Here is a 20,002-nt window from a genome sequence, read left to right as displayed (position 1 = left end):
TTTTTTGCTATCTCATCTCATCCAGGTTTTCTTTTGATTATTCTATGAACCCACATCCCATGATCCCAGCCCCTTAATTCTTAGGAAACAGCAAGCACACATTTTCTTTTAACATTGCAAAAGAATTCAGAGATTTGCTTGACTCTTTAACCTAGCTGGGTGGGACCCTGCCCAGAAATTACCACTTCTACCACACCTAGGCCTAATCTCTCTCTTTCTTAGGCTGAGCTTGAACTCAAGAATCTGCCTGCCTTTGTATCTTTCTGACAAGCTGACTCATAGTGTAGCTGCCTTGTTCTGTTAGATTCATGAAGCCCCTTATAATTCATATTATATTTTTATATTTTGCAGTTTGAGAAATTACATACATATTGGATTCATATATTTAGAGTTCTTCTGCATAGCCTTAAGGTATGTCCTGAAGGTCCCAGGGTTTACCATTTTGCTAAGACATCAACCACACCTTCACCTTCAGGACTCAAACTGTTTGATTAGCATGGAGTCATTAACATTACAGAGAGGATGTTCCTAGGAGGAACTTGAACTTAAATACATTATTACACAAATAAGCCTTCAGTCCACAGCAGCCATCAGCTCTCTTAGAGGCTTAGAGACAGGGGGGGCCCTGTCTCAGGGAAAGGAACCAAGTCACTTTGTCCCCACCAGGGCCATGCTGGGCTTGGCATATGCTCATAACTATTATACATCCATTTCATTTATCTATTATTAGTATACTTCACTTAGAAAATATATTATACCTGTCAAAAATCGAGCTTAACACAGAGTGATGGTATCCAGGAGGCCCTTTAACAGCACTCTCATAGTTGTAAACTTTTGCTTTCCTCAGATCAACGTAGTTATTTCCAGTGATATTACCCCAAATTATCACATCTTTAATGCCTGTGCAGAACAGAATCAGAAATGATTGAAATAAAGCTCATCAATAGAAAATGCATTCAAATTCAATGCTTTGTCTATATATTTGTTTTAGAGTTGGTCCAATGATGCCCACGCTCTTTGACCTGTGCAAAAGCTGGTGTTCACCCCCCTAATTATTGGGGCTTGGTAGTCATGGGGTGATGCCTTGTGAACAGTATGCTGAATGGGTAAGTCAAGGAAAACTGAGAGAACTGCCTCAAAAGAAATTGTTGGTGAAAGTTTTATCATTTGTGCCTCTCTTAACTTCATTCCCTTTACACACACACACACACACACACACACACACACACACACACACACACAGAGTGCATGACCATGTGTGGATGAGTGTGCATGTGTAAGCTAGAAATGGCGCTGGGAGTCTTCCTCCATCACTCTTCACTGTATTTTCTAAAAAAAGGACCAGGACTGGCTGGCCAGTGAGGCCTGGAGAACTGCCTGTCTCCATCTCCAGTGTGCTATGCTTACAGATGCATGCAGTCGCACCTGACATTTTACAGACTGAGACGTGTTTCCACAAACCCAACCCCAAGAGAAAACTGTTCAACTGTTTAGATTTTGACAAAGCTCTTTGGATTCTGGACTGGAATAGAACTATGTATAAATGACAACTCTCAGGGCAGGTTTCATCACTTGAAAAACCATGGTGATGGCATTCTTCATGGGAGGTACCTTTAGAAACAAGGTTTAGGAGGAAACAAACCAGTCCTATGCCCTACAACATTCTAGGATGGGAGTGTCGGGGAGTGAGAAAACCACAGGGTCACATGGTGGTTGTATCTTTATGGAGAAAAACAAAAGAACATGAGATTATTGGAGAAAATAAAGATTGGTGTTTAATGTGATTCTGTAATTGTTGGCTTTCTCAAAGTGTTTTACACAATTTAAGAAGAGTTTTATTTATTTACTCACTTACCTACTATTTTAGTTAGGGTTACTATTGCTATGATAGAACCATGACCAAAGCTATTGGGGTGGAAAGGTTTTGTTGGGTTTACACGTCCAATAGTAGTCCATCACTGAAGGGGAACAGGGCAGGAACCTGGAGGTGGGAGCACCCTGGAGGGGTGCTGCTTACTGGCTTGCTACCTTTAGAGTGCTCAACCCACTTTCTTATAACACCCAGAAACACTAGCCCAGGGGTGGCACCATCCACAATGAGGTGGGCCTTCCTACATTAACTACTAACTAAGAAAATATCCTTGAGACTTGCCTACAGACTGCTCTTATGGAAGCATTTTCTCAGTTGAAGTTTCCTCCTCTCAGATAGCTTTAGCTTGTCTCAAGTTGGGGAAAAAAAAAACCCAGCTATCCAGCAAATCTATTTACTTAAAATCTGCATCCTGGAGATTAAATTCTTGTCTGTTCTCTTGTAGCAAGATGGCTGTTAGACTAACCTTTAGGGTAAGGTGCTAAAGCTGTATATAGGAAGACAGAAGTATTCTGAGAGTTTCTCTAAAGAGGAGGCTAACAGCACTGGCTATGGCAGAGCCTCGCTGGTATCCTGTACTGCGTTGGCTTAGACTGTTGTCAGCTCACATCTACTGTTTCCCCAACGTTTGTTTCCAGAATGCCTGTAGTTTTTCATGTTCATGGATGTTGTTGTAAGGACACAAAGGACCACCTCTAAGGATGCAAAGAGCTAATGCTAATGTGATCCAGTCTTCCTTTTGTATGATCCTGATATCTACCAATTGGAAGATCAATTACAAAAATTTAAATAGATATAATAAACTTATAAGTTTAATCTCTTTCTAAGCTCTATCTTGCATCAGGGATCTCTTATGGGCACTTTAGAAATACTGTTCGTTGTGGTTGTAATGAGAATAGCCCTCATAGGCTCATATGTTTGACTATTTAGTACCCAGTTTGTGGAACTGTTTGGGAAGTATTAGGAGGTGTGGCCTTGGAGGTTGGAGGAGATGTTGAAAAAAGCCACCGAGAGTGGGCTTTGAGGTTTAAGAAGTGCCCTCACTTTCCTATCTGTGCCACTTGCTTATGGATCAGATGTAAACCCTCAGCTACTGCTCCATCACCACATTTGCCTCCTGCCATGCACGCCGCCATGGTGGTCAGGGACTTACCCTCCAAAACTGTAGCAAGTCCCCATTTAAATCCTTACTTTTATAAGTTGCCTTGGTCATGGTTGTCCCTTCACAACAGTAGAAAAGTAACTACCACACTATCTCATTGGCTCTTCACATCAACTCTAGGAGGGAGCTGCTCTTTTCAAAGATGATAAATGTGAGGCCCAACAATCTAACTGTTCAGAGTCATATGAGTGGGAAAGGAGGCAACCATTTTAACATGGCCTTGGTGTTTTTTAAACAACATACATTACTTTCAACATTACGATCGTGGGAAATGGGATATTAGGTTTAAAATTATTACAACAAATGTTTGCTAATTTTATAATGATGGGCAAAGTCAAAAGAGTAGATTAAAAGAAGTGGGCACAGTTTTCCTTCTTATCCACAGCTTCACATTCTATCCCACAGCTCAATTAACTGTTGCACACTTTCTCAGTTTAGGGAGGGTTCAGTGGCATTGCCGATGGGACCTAGGCACTCATGCATGCTAGGCAAGAGTTCTATCATTGACCTACTACCCCAGACCTGTACTTTAAAATATGATGGGAAATTTAAAAAAAAATCAGTGGGTAACTTGTATAATATTTTCATTACTGCATGTTGCTATGATTGGTTTCTTAGGTTATTACTCTTTATTATTGCTAGTTTCTTGATGCCCTGAGTTTATGAGTTAAACCAGACCACAGTATGTGTGTACAGGAAAAAACTGGGCAAGGAGGATGGGGTAGTCTAAGTGGCATCCTCTGAATAAGCGAGGATCACACTGGGTCCACCCATCCCTCCTCATCTATGTCACACATCCAGTATGGTACTAGAGGATGGAGCATTCTCTTTTCACTATGTGAACCCATGTTTCAAAGCACAAATAAGACACCAATAGGCATCCACTCACTGGCTGAAGTTGTTTTCATCTTTCGGGCCAGTACTGCTTTTGCTTGGCCTTCTACCCCCAGAGCCACTGCGATGATGTTTCTTGCGATGCTAGGGGCATATTTCATGAGCAACGTTGTCTTCAGATTCAGAAAGGTTTTCCCTCCCACGATGACCTTGACAGATTTGTGAGCATTTTTCTCTATCAGGTAACCATAGAGGCGGCACAGTGGCACCCTGCTTCGCAGGCAGCTCTCCAGGCTGTACACTTCCTCATCCATAATGTCGTCCAGGATGATGATAACTTCGGCCTGAAGGAAGGCCTCCTTTACCGTCGTGCAGAAGGAGACAGTGCGGAGGACCGGCGAGGCCAAGTTCTGGGTTTCTATCACTATGTCTTTGAGGCACTCCTCCCTTTGCTCCTGATCGAACAGGGTCAGGCTGATCTCTGTGTGTATCCCAAACACTTCCCCACTTAGCAAGAGGGGAATTAAGTGACAGCACACGTATGCACCTGCACTGTTCAAATGCAAAAGTTGAATGGAAAATGGTTAGATCGCTTCCCAGTTAAGCTTTATTCTTAACCAATGTTTCTGCCTGTGCACCATAGGATGGCTCACTGTTTTTACACGAGCATTCTCACACTTGCACAGCTGTGCCTAGGAATCCAAATCAGAACAGGGAAGTCTCACTACCCACTCCACCTCAGCATCTGATGATACCACCAAATAAAAACGTACTGGCGCATTATTAGATTTTTCAAGTAAAAGAGCTCTCCCACATGCAGAAAACAAAACAAAAAAAATAAGCAAACAAAAGCTCCTTATCAGATGGTTCTGCTTATGAACTTTCTCATGAAAAGACAAAGATATATGCTTCAGCTAGCCATTGTCTTTTATATCTTCATCTACTAATGAATGCCTTTAGTTTTGGACAGATTACTTTTCTCACACAGTCTTACAAGGAAATACCCTTATAGGGATGGCTAGGATAAGCAAAGGTGTGCTCTGTTTGAAACTGAGTGTACCTCGATCTTCTGTTTTAGTGACGATCAACTATGGGGCATTGGAAAATGTGTTTGTGAACTTTATTACTCTTCCTGGGTTTGGAAAGGGCATTGTGGTGATGTTCAGTTCAGTGCTTTATTATGGACAGGTTCATGGGTATGTGTGGTACAATTCCTGAATCTTTTCAGTGTTGGTAGTATTCAGTGTTGGTAGTATATATAGTTATATATATTTCCTCAAAACAGGTATGTGTTAGGATATACACATGCAGTGAAGAGGATAGTGTGAGGGAAATGAGGAGGATAGAAGCAAAGAGAGAAAGAACAACAAAGAGAGAGGGTAGAGATGCAAGGAGAGGCAGTGATAAGTGGAGACAAGGAGGAGGAGGAGCACCCTAGAGAAGGAGAAAAGGAGGAAACCAAAGGGATCTGGGTTGCAGACAGCTCTGAGTGCAGGAGTAAGAACCAAGAAAAGCCAACAGATGGGGCAGGGGATGGGGAGGGAGAGAACAATGATCAGAGAGGACAAACCCAGGAACATTGCTTTAGATTGTATGTGAAGACATGTATGCATATAAATCACATGGGGATGAATGTTGGAGGCTAGACACACAGAAGCACTCATAACCATGTACAAGCCAGATGTGTGGATATATACATACACACATACACACACATTTTTGAACCTGCTTAGGTATTCTTCCATCATGAAATTAATCCAATTCTAATGTCCTTTCTAACTTGTTTGTTTGTTTTTTCCAATGTCCTTTCTAAAAATAAAAATTCAGGCTCATAAATCTTGGGGCTTGACTATCCCACCTGGCAATCCAGACCTGCAAGGGACTGATGAGATCTTTCATGTTTTCTTTATCCAACTCTTGTTCTATATGTGTCTGCATATTCTCTTTAGCAATGACCATCATCAGCTCTGTTGTCATGTTGGACGTGACACCATAGTAAAGCTAATTACCAGAAAAGAAAAACTCAATGTCAGAGATTATGATCGTGATCAGACCAAAGCCAGAATAGAAAATAGACTAGGAAGATGGCAGAATAGCTTGGAAAACAATAGCTTGAAACATAAAATAATGTTAAGGGGATGGTATGTTCAGACACATAAGCAATGCAATCCCATACCTGGGCATGTTCCAGAAACTCATTGTATCCTCCCAAAAGCAAGCCCTTGCCTCCACGATCCAGCAGCTCTCTCCAGATAATGGGGGAGGTTCTGTGGTACCACATATTCTTTTCACAAACATCTTCCAGCCATTCCTGTGGGAAAAGCCTCCAATAAAAGTCATCTATGAAATCTACCCAAGAATTCTATTCAATCTTGTAGGATTTAAACAATAAAGTAATGACTTTTTAAAGCTTTCATTTAAAAGTGTATTCATGCGTGGTGCATTCATATATCATCAAATGGTAAAAATATAAACCAGAAAATAGCAGCGAACCTAGTGTGATTGCTCATGATACATAATTGTAGCACTGTGGGGGCAGAGGGATGTGGATCCTTGTGAGTTCCAGGCCAGCCAGGGCTACACAGTGAGACTCTGTTTTCATAAAAGAAATGAAAGAACAAAACAAGAGAGAAAGAAAGAAAGAAAGAAAGAAAGAAAGAAAGAAAGAAAGAAAGGAAGGAAGAAAATAGTGATGAGATAAATAACAAATTAATAACAAGGAATACTCTCCAGGTCCAATGACCAAAGAAAGTGTGGGAACTTGCTTTTTTTTTTTTTTTTTTTTTTTGCTGGAGTGCATGTGTTTAACCCAAGGAGAGGGCATATCTTCTAAGTTAGCTGATTTTAAAGAAAAACACCAATTTTTATTATATATGAGTTGTTTCTAGTTTTATGGCCACATAAATTTTGATACTGCTTTTCAATCTATGATTATGGTTTCTATGACTTAGACTTAATTGATGAGCTAAAAATTATCTGATATTCTCATCATATTACCAGAAAAAGTTTATGTTGCCTGGTTTGGGTAGACCAAGATTTCCAATAATAAGATCTGAGTCTTGGGTGAGGGACAGCTTTGTTATTAGTTATGTACAGTTGAGGAGTCCTAGAGTCATACCATTGGAGGCATGTATACTAAGGCCATCTCACAAGTAAACTCTATTTCTTGCTGGTGTTGAAGAAGTCCATATTTTTATTCCATCCCACAGCAAGAAGACTGAGATTTCCAACATGGGCCCTATAATCACTGCATAGTTTGGCTGGAGAAAGAACATGATCTACCCTAAAGGTCTAGAACAAGGAGAATAGGCTAATGGTTTATCAGCTGCTGGGAGAATATGTGTAGGACTGAATTCTCAGAGTCCTGAACCAGGAGTGGAACATAAAGATGGACAGGGAAACTTCACCAGTGTGAATCATTCTTCTGCAATTTGGCGGGGCATACTCTGGTGGGGACCCTATAATACAGTGGTACTTACTGTATTACTAGATGGGTAGTCAGGAGTTTGGAGAACGTGATGTGTCAGATAACATAAAAATAACAAATCTGACAAGGAAGATAGTGGAAGAAGGAGTCAAAAGGACAGTGGAGGGCTGGTGAGATGACTCAGTGGGTTAAAGTGATTGCCACCAAGCCTGACATTTCTGGGACCCTCATAGTTGAAGCAAAGAATTGACTTACACAAGATATTCTCTGACTTCTACACGTCTTAACACATGCAGACCCCACCACAAAACAAGCAACAACCAACTAACTAACTACATTAGTAAGTAAACACACACATACACACACACACACACACACACACACAGAGAGAGAGAGAGAGAGAGAGAGAGAGAGAGAGAGAGAGAGAGAGAGAGAGAAATTTAAAAAGGCTAGTGGGCATAGCACTATGGAATCTGGATAAACTGCCACTCAATCACATTTTCTCAAGAGTCCTGAGCTATACTTTATTCACCAAAGTTACAAGAAATGCACTACAGGGAGAAAGAACTGTGTATGGAACCAACTTGACTATTAAGATACTCAAGTGCAAAGGATGGGGGAAATGCCCGTCAGAGAACATCTGTTTTAGAGTAATACTAACGAACCCCACAGATAGGATAACCCAGGAAGCCATAGGCAAATACCCTCACAAGAGACAGAGTTAGGAAACGATTCAAGAGAATGGGCCTCTAGTCCTAAAGGCCGAGATAGTTCTTACTGCTGCTGAATGGTCAGTATATCAGCAATGAAAACCAGTGCTAGCAACCAGTGCTAGCACTTTATAATGGCACCATCCTTTGAGGACATCAACTTGCCTCTCTGGAAAACTGATGACACACTGCATTCTCTCCACAATGTAAAGGACAATGATTTGTCTAGATTGAATTCAACATGTGCTGGGTAGAGAATGGCCTTTTCTGCTTGTACTGCTTTCACCAGAAGCCCTACCTACACACTTACAAAACATTTAACCTGGCCATTTAGGCCTTGCACATATCTTTGAACCAAGGGGATTACTGTATAGGAAAAGAGATACAGTATTGAGCATGTCAATAGGGGATATATTGCCCTAATCACATAACACCAAGCTTGATAGAGGAGCAGGGCAGGCCAGCAAAGCTGCAGACACCAGGTGGAAGACTGACATATGGAAGGAATGGTCTGGCTCTTTGAAGTTGTAAAATGTGTTATATATCAGTGTAGTGTCCTTAGCATTCAGGAATCAAGGGGCATAATTAAGAGAGACCCTGTTTCCCATCATTCCTAGGAGCCCTCTTGGAGCATTTATGGTCTCCCAGATTTCTCTAGCCTATGTGAGTTGGAAGGCTTTAAGTTTCTAAAGAGGAACAGTTCTAGTAGAGGACATAAGAGGAGTCTCACCTTTCAGCTACAGTTGACATTGATCATGGTGAGATGAGAGAGCAGCAGGCAATGAAAGAAGCTATTTCTGGGGACAAGGTAACCGAGTATGCTTATCAGAAAACTGTACAACAGCTACTACCCAGAGTAAAAATACTTAACATCTAGGTTATCATTTGGGCACCATCTGTGATTCTCTGTCTCAATTTTGAACATACAAGGGAAAGTGTGATAGCCATGTCTTGAAAAAGGACTGAGGCTCACATCCCTTAAGCACACAGAACTAGGACATCACACCTAACAAGTAGCCTAGAGCAGTAGAGGGAGACCTGTAACGGATGGTAGTGAGGAGAGATGAGTGCCAGCTTGGCTCTGAAACTATGTGCAATGGGGAATACGGTTCATTAGCAAACCTTCCTCTAATAGAGTTTTCCCAGGGAAAGAGCTTGATATGAATCTCAGAAGAGCTGTTACCAGATGGTGTGAATTAACTTAATGGAGCACACGGATCCAGAGGCACAGTAGGTGGACTGTAGCCGATACTCATGAATAGTCCAGGTCCCTTCCCTATTAGAAGCAAGGCACTTGTGCCCTCAGTCACCAGGAATAGTAAAAGCCAATGGATTAACTGCTGAGTCTCTCTCTAGGACTGACCTCAGCTAAAGGTATTCCTATTGTCTAAGATTAAGCCCCATTCTTTGGGCCAGCCTACATCAGGTGACTGGTTGATGCAGGAATACAAACGCTCAGTTACTTTTCTTCAGTGTGGAATCCCTTTGAAAGGATCCCCAACATGCCTTGCCTGTATTATCTCCAGAGTCCTCTGATGCAACTGTATTGTAGCTTAACTCCCCCGGACGCCCCAACTAATACTGCTGCCTTCACCTTCATTCCTTGTCTGGATGTTCAGAGAGCACTTTCCAGTAAGAGCTCACCCTAGAAGTCGTGAACTACAAACTACCTGTTTTCTTGGTAGGCTTGGGTGTGGAATCAACACATTTATTCCACTTATTGAAGACTACTTTGTGCTCTTAAGTATTAGCAAAAAAACCCATGTCTTAAGACAGACAAGGAAGGACTCATTTTTGCCAGTATTCAAATATCATTAATATGTGACCAGTCATCCTCAGAAGCTGACATGATGTACTAGTAAGTATTTCACCAAAGTAGAACTTCATCTTGTGTAAATGCATTGAACAACTATAACAGTTCTTACCTCCCACACATCAGGATGTTGTGTGATCTTAAAAATCCGAAAGTCAGGAAGATTCTTTTGTAAATAGTCCGCCAGAAGCTCTGCCTTAGCATAGTATGGGCAGTTTGCTTTACCTAGGAGAGTTCAGATTAGCTGTGCTTTCTTTTCAACACACACATTTCGTGAGGTTATGAGGGTCTTATCATTATAACCATATACTTAGAGGGTGCACCACGGCTATAATTTTATAATAAAATTCTAAAATAAACTTACTTAACACAAACATCTAATGTTTGTTATATTAATAAAAAGTAAGATACATTTTATAGATCAGAATATTACACAAGAATATTTTGTGGGAAAAGGAGAATGTTTTAAATATTCACTTTCCACTAATACTGTGCTGGACCACATGAGAGGTTATAGCACACTATTTAAGCATGAGATACTAACAGTGAGCTACTCATTAGCATCCACTCAAGGGCCCACTGAGATAGCTCAACTGATAAAGGCACTTGCCAACAATCTTGAAGACCTGAGTTTCATCTCCAGGATATACACTCCTGTTAGATTATCCTTTAACCTCTGCACTCCCCCGTGTAAAACAAATAAATTAATGTTAAAAGAAATAGCATTCACCCCTTTCACCCCTTGCCTGGATCCCGGGGCTGGAGCAGTCACCCAGCTGATCTGCTCCCCTGTGGAAACTGCTTCTGGAGGCATCCTAGAGAGGTCACCAACTGCAGAGCTGCAGGTAGGAGCACCCACACACCGCCCTAGGCACAAGAAGCACAACTGGCAGTAGGGATCCCCCAGAGCGCACCTGGCATCCAGACCCCGTCCCTGCGGAAAAACCAGAGCTGCAGAGCAGGGGACACCATATCCTGAGGCATCCTAGAGGAGTGACTACACTCAAAGCAGCAAACACCTAGCTGGTCTACTACTGTGGAGATACCATATCCTGAGATATCCTAGAGGATCCACTGTACCCAGAATAGCTGGAGCTCAGGATCACAGAGACATCCAGATCCCGAGGAGTTCTGACACAACCAAGATAACTGGAAAGGCAGACTCCAGTCAGAACCAGTGAGTGCGGGTAGCACTAGAGCTAACCAAATGTCGAAAGGCAAGTGTAAGAATGTAAACAACAGAAACCAAAGTTACTTGGCATCACCAGTTCCCCCACCATAGCAAGTCCTGAACACCACATCACACCGGAAAAGCAGGACTCAGAATTAAAATCACTTCTCATGATGATGATAGAGGACTTTTAAAAGGACATAAACAACACTTTGAAAGAATTTAAGGAGAACACAGGTAAACAGGTAGAAGCCCTTAAAGAAATGCAAGAAAACACAACCAAACAGGTGAAGGAATTACACAAAACCATCCAGGATCTAAAAATGGAAGTAGAAACAATAAAGAAATCTCAAAGGGAAATTACCCTGGAGATAGAAAACCTAGGAAAAAGATCAGGAGTCATAGATGCAAGCATCACCAACAGAATACAAGAGATAGAAGAGAGAATCTTATGCGCAGAAGATACCATGGAAAACATAGACACAATGGTCAAAGAAAATGTGAAATGCAAAAAGCTCCTAACACAAAACATCCAGGAAATCCAGGACATAATGAGAAGACCAAACCTAAGGATGATAGATATAGATGAAGGTGAAGACTCCCAACTTAAAGGGCCAGTAAATATCTTCAACAAAATTATAGAGGAAAACTTCCCTAACTTAAAGAGATGTCCTTAAATATACAAGAAGCCTACAGAACCCCAAATAGACTAGACCAAAAAAGAAATGCCTCCCGTCACATAATAATCAAAACATCAAATATACAAAACAAAGAGAAGATACTAAAAGCAGTAAGGGAAAAAGGTAAAGTAACATATAAAAGCAGACCTATAAGAATTACACCAAACTTCTCACCAGAGACTATAAAAGCCAGAAGATCCTGGACTGATATTATATAGACCCTAAGAGATCACAAATGCCAGCCCAGACTACTATACCCAGCAAAATTCTTAATCACTATTGATGGAGAAACTAAGCTGTTCCATGACAAAACCAAATATCTACCCACAAATCCAGCACTTCAAAGAATAATGAATGGAAAACTCCAACACAAGGAGGGAAACTACAACCAAGAAAGAGCAAGAAAGTAGTCTTCTAACAACCCCAAAAGAAGATAGTTATACAAACATAATTCCACCTCTAATAACAAAAATAACAGGAAGCAATAATCATTTTTCCTTAATATCTCTTAATATCAATGGACTCAATTCTCCAATAAAAAGACACAGACTATCAGAGTGGATACATAAACAGGACCCAGAATTTTGCTGCATACAGGAAACACACCTCTGTGACAAAGACAGACACTACCCCAGAGTAAAAGGATGGAAAACAATCTTCCAAGCAAATGGCCCCAAGAAACAAGCTGGAGTAGTCATTCTAATATCAAATAAAATTGATTTTCAACCAGAAGTAATCAAAAAAGATAAGGAAGGACACTACATACTCATCAAAGGAAAAATGTACCAAGAAGAACTCTCAATTCTGAACATCTATGCCCCAAATGTAAGGGTGCCCACATACATAAAAGAAACTTTACTAAAGCTCAAAGCATACATTGTATCTCACACAATAATAGTGGGGGATTTCAACACCCCACTCTCAGCTATGGACAGATCATGGAAACAGAAACTAAACCGAGACACAATGAAACTAACAGAAGTTATGAACCAAATGGATTTAACAGATATCTATAGAAAATTTCATCCTAAAACAAAAGAATATATCTTTTTCTCAGCACCTCATGGTACCTTCTCCAAAATAGACCATATAATTGGTCACAAAACAGGCCTCAACAGATACAAAAAGATTGAAATAATCCCTTGTACCCTATCAGACCACCATGGACTAAGAGTCGTCTTTGACATGGATTAAAAACAACGGAAAGCCCACATACAGGTGGAAACTGAACAGTGTTCTACTCAATGATGACTTGGTCAAGGAAGAAGTAAAGAAAGAAATTAAAGACTTTTTAGAATTTAATAAAAAGGAGGACACATCATACCAAAACTTGTGGGACGCCATGAAAGCAGTACTAAGAGGAAAACTCATAGCTCTAGGTGCTTACAAAAAAAAAAAAAAAAAAAACTGGAGAGAGCATACACTAACAACTTGACAGCACACCTGAAAGCTTTAGAACAAAAAGAAGCTAATATTCCCAAGAGGAGTAGACGGCAGGAGATAAACTCAGAGCTGAAATCAACCAAGTAGAAACAAAAGGAACTATACAAAATATCAACAAAACCAGGAGCTGGTTCTTTGAGAAAATCAACAAGATAGATAAACCCTTAGCCAGACTAATCAAAGGGCACAGTGACAGTATACAAATTAATAAAAATCAGAACTGAAAAGGGAGACATAACAACAGAAACTGAGGAAATTTTAAAAAATCATCAGATCCTACTACAAAGGCCTATACTCAACAAAATTGGAAAATATGGATGAAATGGACAATTTTCTAGACAGATACCAGGTACCAAAGTTAAACGAGGAGCAGATAAACCATCTAAACAGTCCCATAACCCCTAAAGAAATAGAAGCAGTCATTAAAAGTCTCCCCACCAAAAAAAGTCCGGGACCAGATGGTTTTAGTGCAGAATTCTACCAGACCATCCAGGAAGAACTAATACCAATTCTCTTCAAACTATTCCACAGAATAGAAACAGAAGGAAAAATACCCAATTCGTTCTATGAAGCTACAATTACGCTCATACCTAAACCTCACAAAGACCCAACAAAGAAAGAGAACTACAGACCAATCTCACTTATGAATATTGATGCAAAAATACTCAACAAAATTCTCACAAACCGAATCCAAGAACATATCAAAATAATCATCCATCGTGATCAAGTAGGCTTTATCCCAGGAATGTAGGGATGGTTCAATATTTGAAAATACATCATTGTAATCCACTATACAAATAAACTCAAAGAAAAAACCACATGATCATCTCACTAGATGCCAAGAAAGCATTTGACAAAATTCAACATCTCTTCACATTAAAAGTCTTCGAAAGATCAGGAATTCAAGGCACATACCTAACATAGTAAAAGCAATATACAGCAAGCCAGTAGCCAACATCAAACTAAATGGAGAGAACCTTGAAGCAATCCCACTAAGATCAGGGACTAGACAAGGCTGCCCACTCTCAGCCTATCTATTTAATATAGTACTGGAAGTCCTAGCCAGAGCAATTAGACAACAAAAGGAAGTCAAAGGATACAAATAGGAAAAGAAGAAGTCAAAATTTCACTATTTGCAGATGATATGATAGTATACTTAAGTGACCCTAAAACTTCCACCAGAGAACTCCTAAACCTGATAAACAACTTTCAGCAAAGTGGCTGGATATAAAATCAACTCAAACAAATCAGTAGCCTTCCTCTACTCAGAAGATAAACAGGCTGAAAAAGAAATTAGGGAAATGACACCCTTCACAATAGTCACAAATAATATAAAATATCTTAGAGTGAATATAACCAAGCAAGTGAAAGATCTATATGACAAGAACTTCAAGTCTCTGAAGAAAGAAATTGAAGAAGATCTCAGAATATGGAAAGATCTCCCATGCTCCTGGATTGGCAGGATTAACTTAGTAAAAATGGCCATCTTAACAAAAGCAATCTACAGGTTCAATGAAATCCCCATCAAAATTCCAAATCAATTTTTCATAGAGATAGAGCAATTTACAAATTCATTTGGAATAACAAAAAACCCAGGATAGCGAGAACCATTCTCAACAACAAAAGAACTTCCGGGGGAATCACTATCTCGGACCTCAAACTGTACTACAGATTAGTAGTGATAAAAACTGCATGTTATTGCTACAGAGACAGGCAGGAAGATCAATGGAATATTATTGAAGATCCAGAAATGAACCCACACACCTATGGTCACTTTGACAAAGGAGCTAAAACCATCCAGTGGAAAAAGGACAGCATTTTCAACAAATGGTCCTGGATCAACTGGAGGTCAGCATGTAGAAAAATGCAAATCAATCCATTCTTATCCCCTTGTACAAAGCTCAAGTCCAAGTGGATAAAGGACCTTCACATAAAACCAGATACTCTGAAACTAATAGAGGAGAAGGTGGGGAAGACCCTCGAATACTTAGGCACAGGGGAAAAGTTCCTGTACAGAACACCAAGGGCTTATGCTCTAAGATCAAGAATTGACAAATGGGACCTCATAAAATTGCAAAGCTTCTGTAAGGCAAAAGATACTGTCAATAAGACAAAACAGCAACCAACAGGTTGGGAAAAGATCATTACCAATCCTAGATTTGATAGAGGGCTAATATCCAATATATACAAAGAACTCAAGAAATTAGATTCCAGACAACTAAATAACCCTATTAAAAATGGGGTACAGAGCTAAACAAAGAATTCTTAACTGAGGAAATTTGAATGGCTGAGAAGCACCTCAAGAAATGCTCAACATCTTTAGTCATCAGGGAAATGCAAATCAAAACAACACTGAGATACCACCTCACACCAGTCAGAATGTCTAAGATAAAAAATTCAAGTGATAGTAGATGCTGTCGAGGATGTGGAGAAAGAGGAGCACTCCTCCATTGTTGGTGGGAATACAAGCTGGTACAACCTTTCTGGAAATCATTCTCGAGGTTCCTCAGAAAATTGGACATAGCACTACCTGAGGACCCAGCTATACCACTCCTGGGCATATACCCAGAAGATGCTCCAACATATAACAAGGACATATGCTCCACTACGTTCATAGCAGCCTTATTTATAATAGCCAGAAGCTGGAAAGAACCCAGATGTCCTTCAACAGAGGAATGGATACCAAAAAATGTGGTATATTTACACAATGGAGTACTACTCAGCTATTAAAAATAATGAATTCGAGAAATTCTTAGGTAAATGGATGGAACTAGAAAATATCATCCTGAGTGAGGTAGCCCAATCACAAAGGAACACACATATTTACTCACTGATAAGCGGATGTTAGCCCAAAAGCTTGAAATAGCCAAGATTCAACTAACTGACCACATGAAGCTCATGAAGAAGGAAGACCAAGTGTGCATGCCTTGGTCCTTCTTGGAAGGAGTGACAGAATGCTCAAGAGAGCAAATAAGGTGACAAAGTGTGGGACAGAAAGTCAAGGAGAGGCCATCGGGAGACCACTCTACCTTGATATCCGTCCCATGTGCAGTCACCAAAGATAGATGCCTATATGGATGTCAGGAAGTGCATGCTGACAGGAGCCTGGTGCAGCTGTGTCCTGGAAGGTCTGCCAGAGTCTGACATACCCAGAGGCAGATGCTCGCAGCAACCCAACCCATTGATCTGATCAAGGGCTCCCAATGGAGAAGTTAGAGGACTGAAGGAGCTTAAAGGGTTGGTGGCCCCAAGAGGAGAGCAACAGAGCCAGCCAACCAGAGCTCCCCAGGGTCTAAACCACCAGCCGTGGAGCACAAAGGGAGGCACCTATGACTTCGGCTGTATACTTAGGGGAGGATGGCCTTGTCGGGCATGGGTGGGAGAGGAGATCCCTGGTCCCATGAAGGCTGAACACCGAGCGGGGAGGAATTCGAGGGTGGGGAGGGGGGAGTGGGAGTAGGTGGGGGCACACCCTCGTGGAGGCAAGAGGGGGACAGGATAGGGGGCTCCTGGGTGGTGGGGGGAATGGGATGAGGGGATAAAATCTGAAATGTATTTTAAAGAAATAAAAAAAAATCAACCAAACAAAAAAGAAATAGCATTCAAAGGTAAAGTGTGAAGTAAAGGGTAGGAATATAGTCCTTTTTAGATTTGACTTGTTGTCCAGGATTGTGAGGAAGCTGAGGAAGAAGGAAGAATATCCAGGACCAACTTCTATTTTTGGAATATAATTGGAGAGAAATCATGGGTGAGAAATTCAGACAAACGCATTAGTAGGAAAACACAGTGCATGCTCAAAGATGTGATTGGCAGGGCATCTGATGTCCAATCTGATGTGCAGGTGCCTATATAGAATGTTAGAGGCACATTTTTTTTGGCAGTGAGGAGCACACAGGAAGTTAATCTCCCTCCCCCGGAAGTGGGATGGGTGTCAGTTTAGGAGGACAGGCTAAGCGCAGTACTTGGTGTGGAACACTCTTCATCCCCCTCACAGAGTCCTCAGAAGCATCTCTATCCAGTTCAAATCCACCGTTAATTATTTCAGACTCACTTTATGGCTCACGTTTAATGATCCTGCCCATTTTATTGGGAAATAGCTTGTAAAAGCCTTGCACCCGAGATGATCTCAATTACCTGCCTTTTCCAGATCCGGGTTCTTTCTGCCCTGGCACCACTGAGATGATGGTGAGGTAGAAATAAAGGACGGAGAAACTTCCAAAGGAAGAGGATTCCAGTTATGCTTTGAAGCCCACACCTCCCATCTTCTCGGAAACCTTACTGAGAAAATTCTCCCTGCCCCATTAGACTCTCACTTCTGTTTCTAGTGCCTCCTTTTGAGCATATTTAGATGCATTTCACTTAAACTTCAGATTTTCCTTCCGAAGAAACAAAAAGTCTATTTTTTCCTCCCAGCTATTGCTTTCTAGATGCTTCCTTTCTGTTGAAACTTCTTTTAAACATCTTCTATCCTTGCCATCCATGGTTCTCACATTTATTTACTTACTATTTCACTATAATCTAGCATTCCACACAATTTCCCAGAAGGTGTCTAGGGACCACCAGGTCCTTAATACAATGGGTAATTTTTTTATCCTCTCTTCTTTCTCCCTGGTAGCTTTTATCATGGTTGCCCATTTCCATTTCCAGTAGAGTAAATCCTGGATGCATCTCTATGGTGGGATACTCTGCAGGTTTCCCTTCTACATCCCTGGCTAGTATTTTCTGCATTTTGTAAGTTTCTGTTCCCTCATGAATCCATTAAATTGTACTGTTCTGCAAGGCACATAGTTTCATACCTTATCTGTGTATTTTTCTTGCCCAAGCTCCTTGGATTCAAGGGGGCAGTCTGTGTTCCTAGCTCAGGTATTATGTCATAGCCAGATGTCTACACTTTCCTGTGTTCTGCCATCTCTTTCTGAATGTATCACAGGCACTCAGCAGGATAAGCTGGATTCTATTCTGAAATGACTAAGGTAATGCCATCTTGTTCCGACTGCACTTTGGGTATGCTTAAATGATTCTTCCTTTCCCCACAATGGTTATGTCTCTCTTGGTAACCTATTTGAGATTGCCATAGCCTTGACCATGGTCCAGATGTTTTAACCAAAATAATTAAACTAAAATGACTAAAGAAGACATAAGTTAAAAATATTTGTCATGTTATGTCTGAAGTAATTAATAGTTGCTCTGCCAGCAATGACTGTTTCAAAGATATGCTTATCCCATCTAACTTTGGTGTAAATCACACTCTTTGTGGTTTTTGCCTTTAACAACACCTTACCCCTGTTCTTGGGCACCAAGAGACTTTCAGAGGCACAAACATACTATTGGTCTAGCCATTAATAAAAAGACTAAAATCTTTAATCAGCTTAATCACTGTGGTTTTCAATAACATGTGGTTCATTTTTATTTTAAGTCTTCTACCAAAAATGTAGGAGATTCTTGCATCTCCTATAATAGTTATGTTTCTCTCCTTATTGAAGAATATTGAGATCAGACAGGTATAGTGGTGCATATCTTTAATTCTAGCACTCTGTAAGAAGAGACAGACAGATCTCTGTGAATTTGAGCCCAGCCTGGTCTACATAGCCAGGTTCAAATCAACTAGGGGACATAGTGAGGCTTTGTCTCAAAAAGAGAGAAAATGCTGTATGTAGATTATTAAACATATTCTTCTAATAAAAGTTCTTCAAATGAGTCCCAGTCTACCCAGTTACCCATAGCTTAGGAGTGTAACTTCTCCTTTATTTCTCATAGTCATTCAGTGAATTAGACATCTTCTTCAACATATTTCGTCTCTCAGATCATTCCTCAGTCTATTTGCTTTTCTCCATTCATATTCCCCACAATACAGCTGTTTCTGCATTATATAGCTCCAGCCTTCTAACTGGCCTCTTGCTGTATCTATAACACTCAGGGAAGATACAAATTCCATGGCCTTCTCCTTTTATAAATAACCTTCTAGGTACTTTTGCTAAAGTCCAAACTATTGATTATGTCTCAGAAGCAACTGAATCATCTCATTTGTCTTCAGCCTAGGATGCTCTCTTCCGTGCACCCTTTCTTCCAGTCCAACTAAACTCATTTCAACTTATGCTTACTAACTGCTCTCAGTTATCATCCATTTTTGCCAAGATCTCTAGCAAGATCTAGATACTGGAACTGTGGCTTCATGCTTCCCTAGCAACTGCACCATCACGGGCTCTTTCAGAAGAGCCAGGGGTTCAAAGTTACTACCTGAGTACTTTGAGGCTCCGTTCACAACTATATATGGTCTTTATAAGCACACTCCAGTTCTACTCCCTATTATTCATGGATAAATTGTTCTTCTTCTCCCTGAGTCTTCTCTGCTTGGTAACTCTGGTTGTTCAGGTATCTGCTTAACCACCTCTCCCTCTGGGCAACCCTTGCCTAGGTAGACACTCTACCACTGTTCCCTCCAGAACACTGCCCTGTAACAACAAAGTGCCTTTTAAAAGTGTAGACTCACTGACACTTTGATATTATTTTTACCTAAATTCTTTGTGTTCAAGATTTAATTTATTTTTTTATTGTTTAAACTAAATGTCTAGTTTATATTTTGTAATTCTAACCCTAGGTCCTGCCATACTCTCACATCAAGGTCCTTCATTAGACCACAACTCTTCTAGTCTTTGCCTTTATCTGGAGGTGGTTCCTTTAACAGCCTCCCTAGTTAGTTCCTTCTCCCCATCCATCCTTTATGTTCCGCCAACCCCGCAGAGGCCTGTGCAGTCGCCCGTCATTACATTAATCATAGCAGATCAAAGTAATTCCTTATATGTTTGTACACCTATGGGAATTAAAACTCGCCAAGGGCAGAGGTGAGAATTTTCCCCACTGCTCATCAGACCTTGGCAAGTCGCCACTGTCT

The 20,002-nt window shown here is 40.7% G+C and overlaps 1 protein-coding gene across 3 annotated transcripts in view; it reads right to left on the bottom strand.

Moving 5' to 3' along the window:
- Mdh1b (malate dehydrogenase 1B) overlaps positions 1–20,002 on the bottom strand; it is a 33,384-nt gene that overhangs the window by 12,918 nt on the left and 464 nt on the right. Inside the window, exons 1-6 of one of the 3 annotated variants that reach the window (XM_076931797.1) lie at positions 9,929–10,041; positions 8,734–8,800; positions 6,043–6,177; positions 5,725–5,867; positions 3,922–4,418; positions 759–900 (exon numbers count right to left, since the gene is read on the bottom strand). In XM_076931797.1, the coding sequence (XP_076787912.1) occupies positions 759–900; positions 3,922–4,418; positions 5,725–5,867; positions 6,043–6,147 (887 nt within the window). In that variant the 5' untranslated portion in view covers positions 6,148–6,177; positions 8,734–8,800; positions 9,929–10,041. Of the gene's footprint in view, positions 1–758; positions 901–3,921; positions 4,419–5,724; positions 5,868–6,042; positions 6,178–8,733; positions 8,801–9,928; positions 10,042–20,002 lie in introns of those variants that run through there. The other 2 variants (XM_076931795.1, XM_076931798.1) reach the window with 2 other exon arrangements.

This window comes from Arvicanthis niloticus, chromosome 3 (assembly GCF_011762505.2).
Source record: "Arvicanthis niloticus isolate mArvNil1 chromosome 3, mArvNil1.pat.X, whole genome shotgun sequence".
NCBI classification, from domain to species: domain Eukaryota; kingdom Metazoa; phylum Chordata; class Mammalia; order Rodentia; family Muridae; genus Arvicanthis; species Arvicanthis niloticus.
Note: the sequence above shows the minus strand (reverse complement) of the source record. Positions and strands in the feature narration are given on the sequence as shown.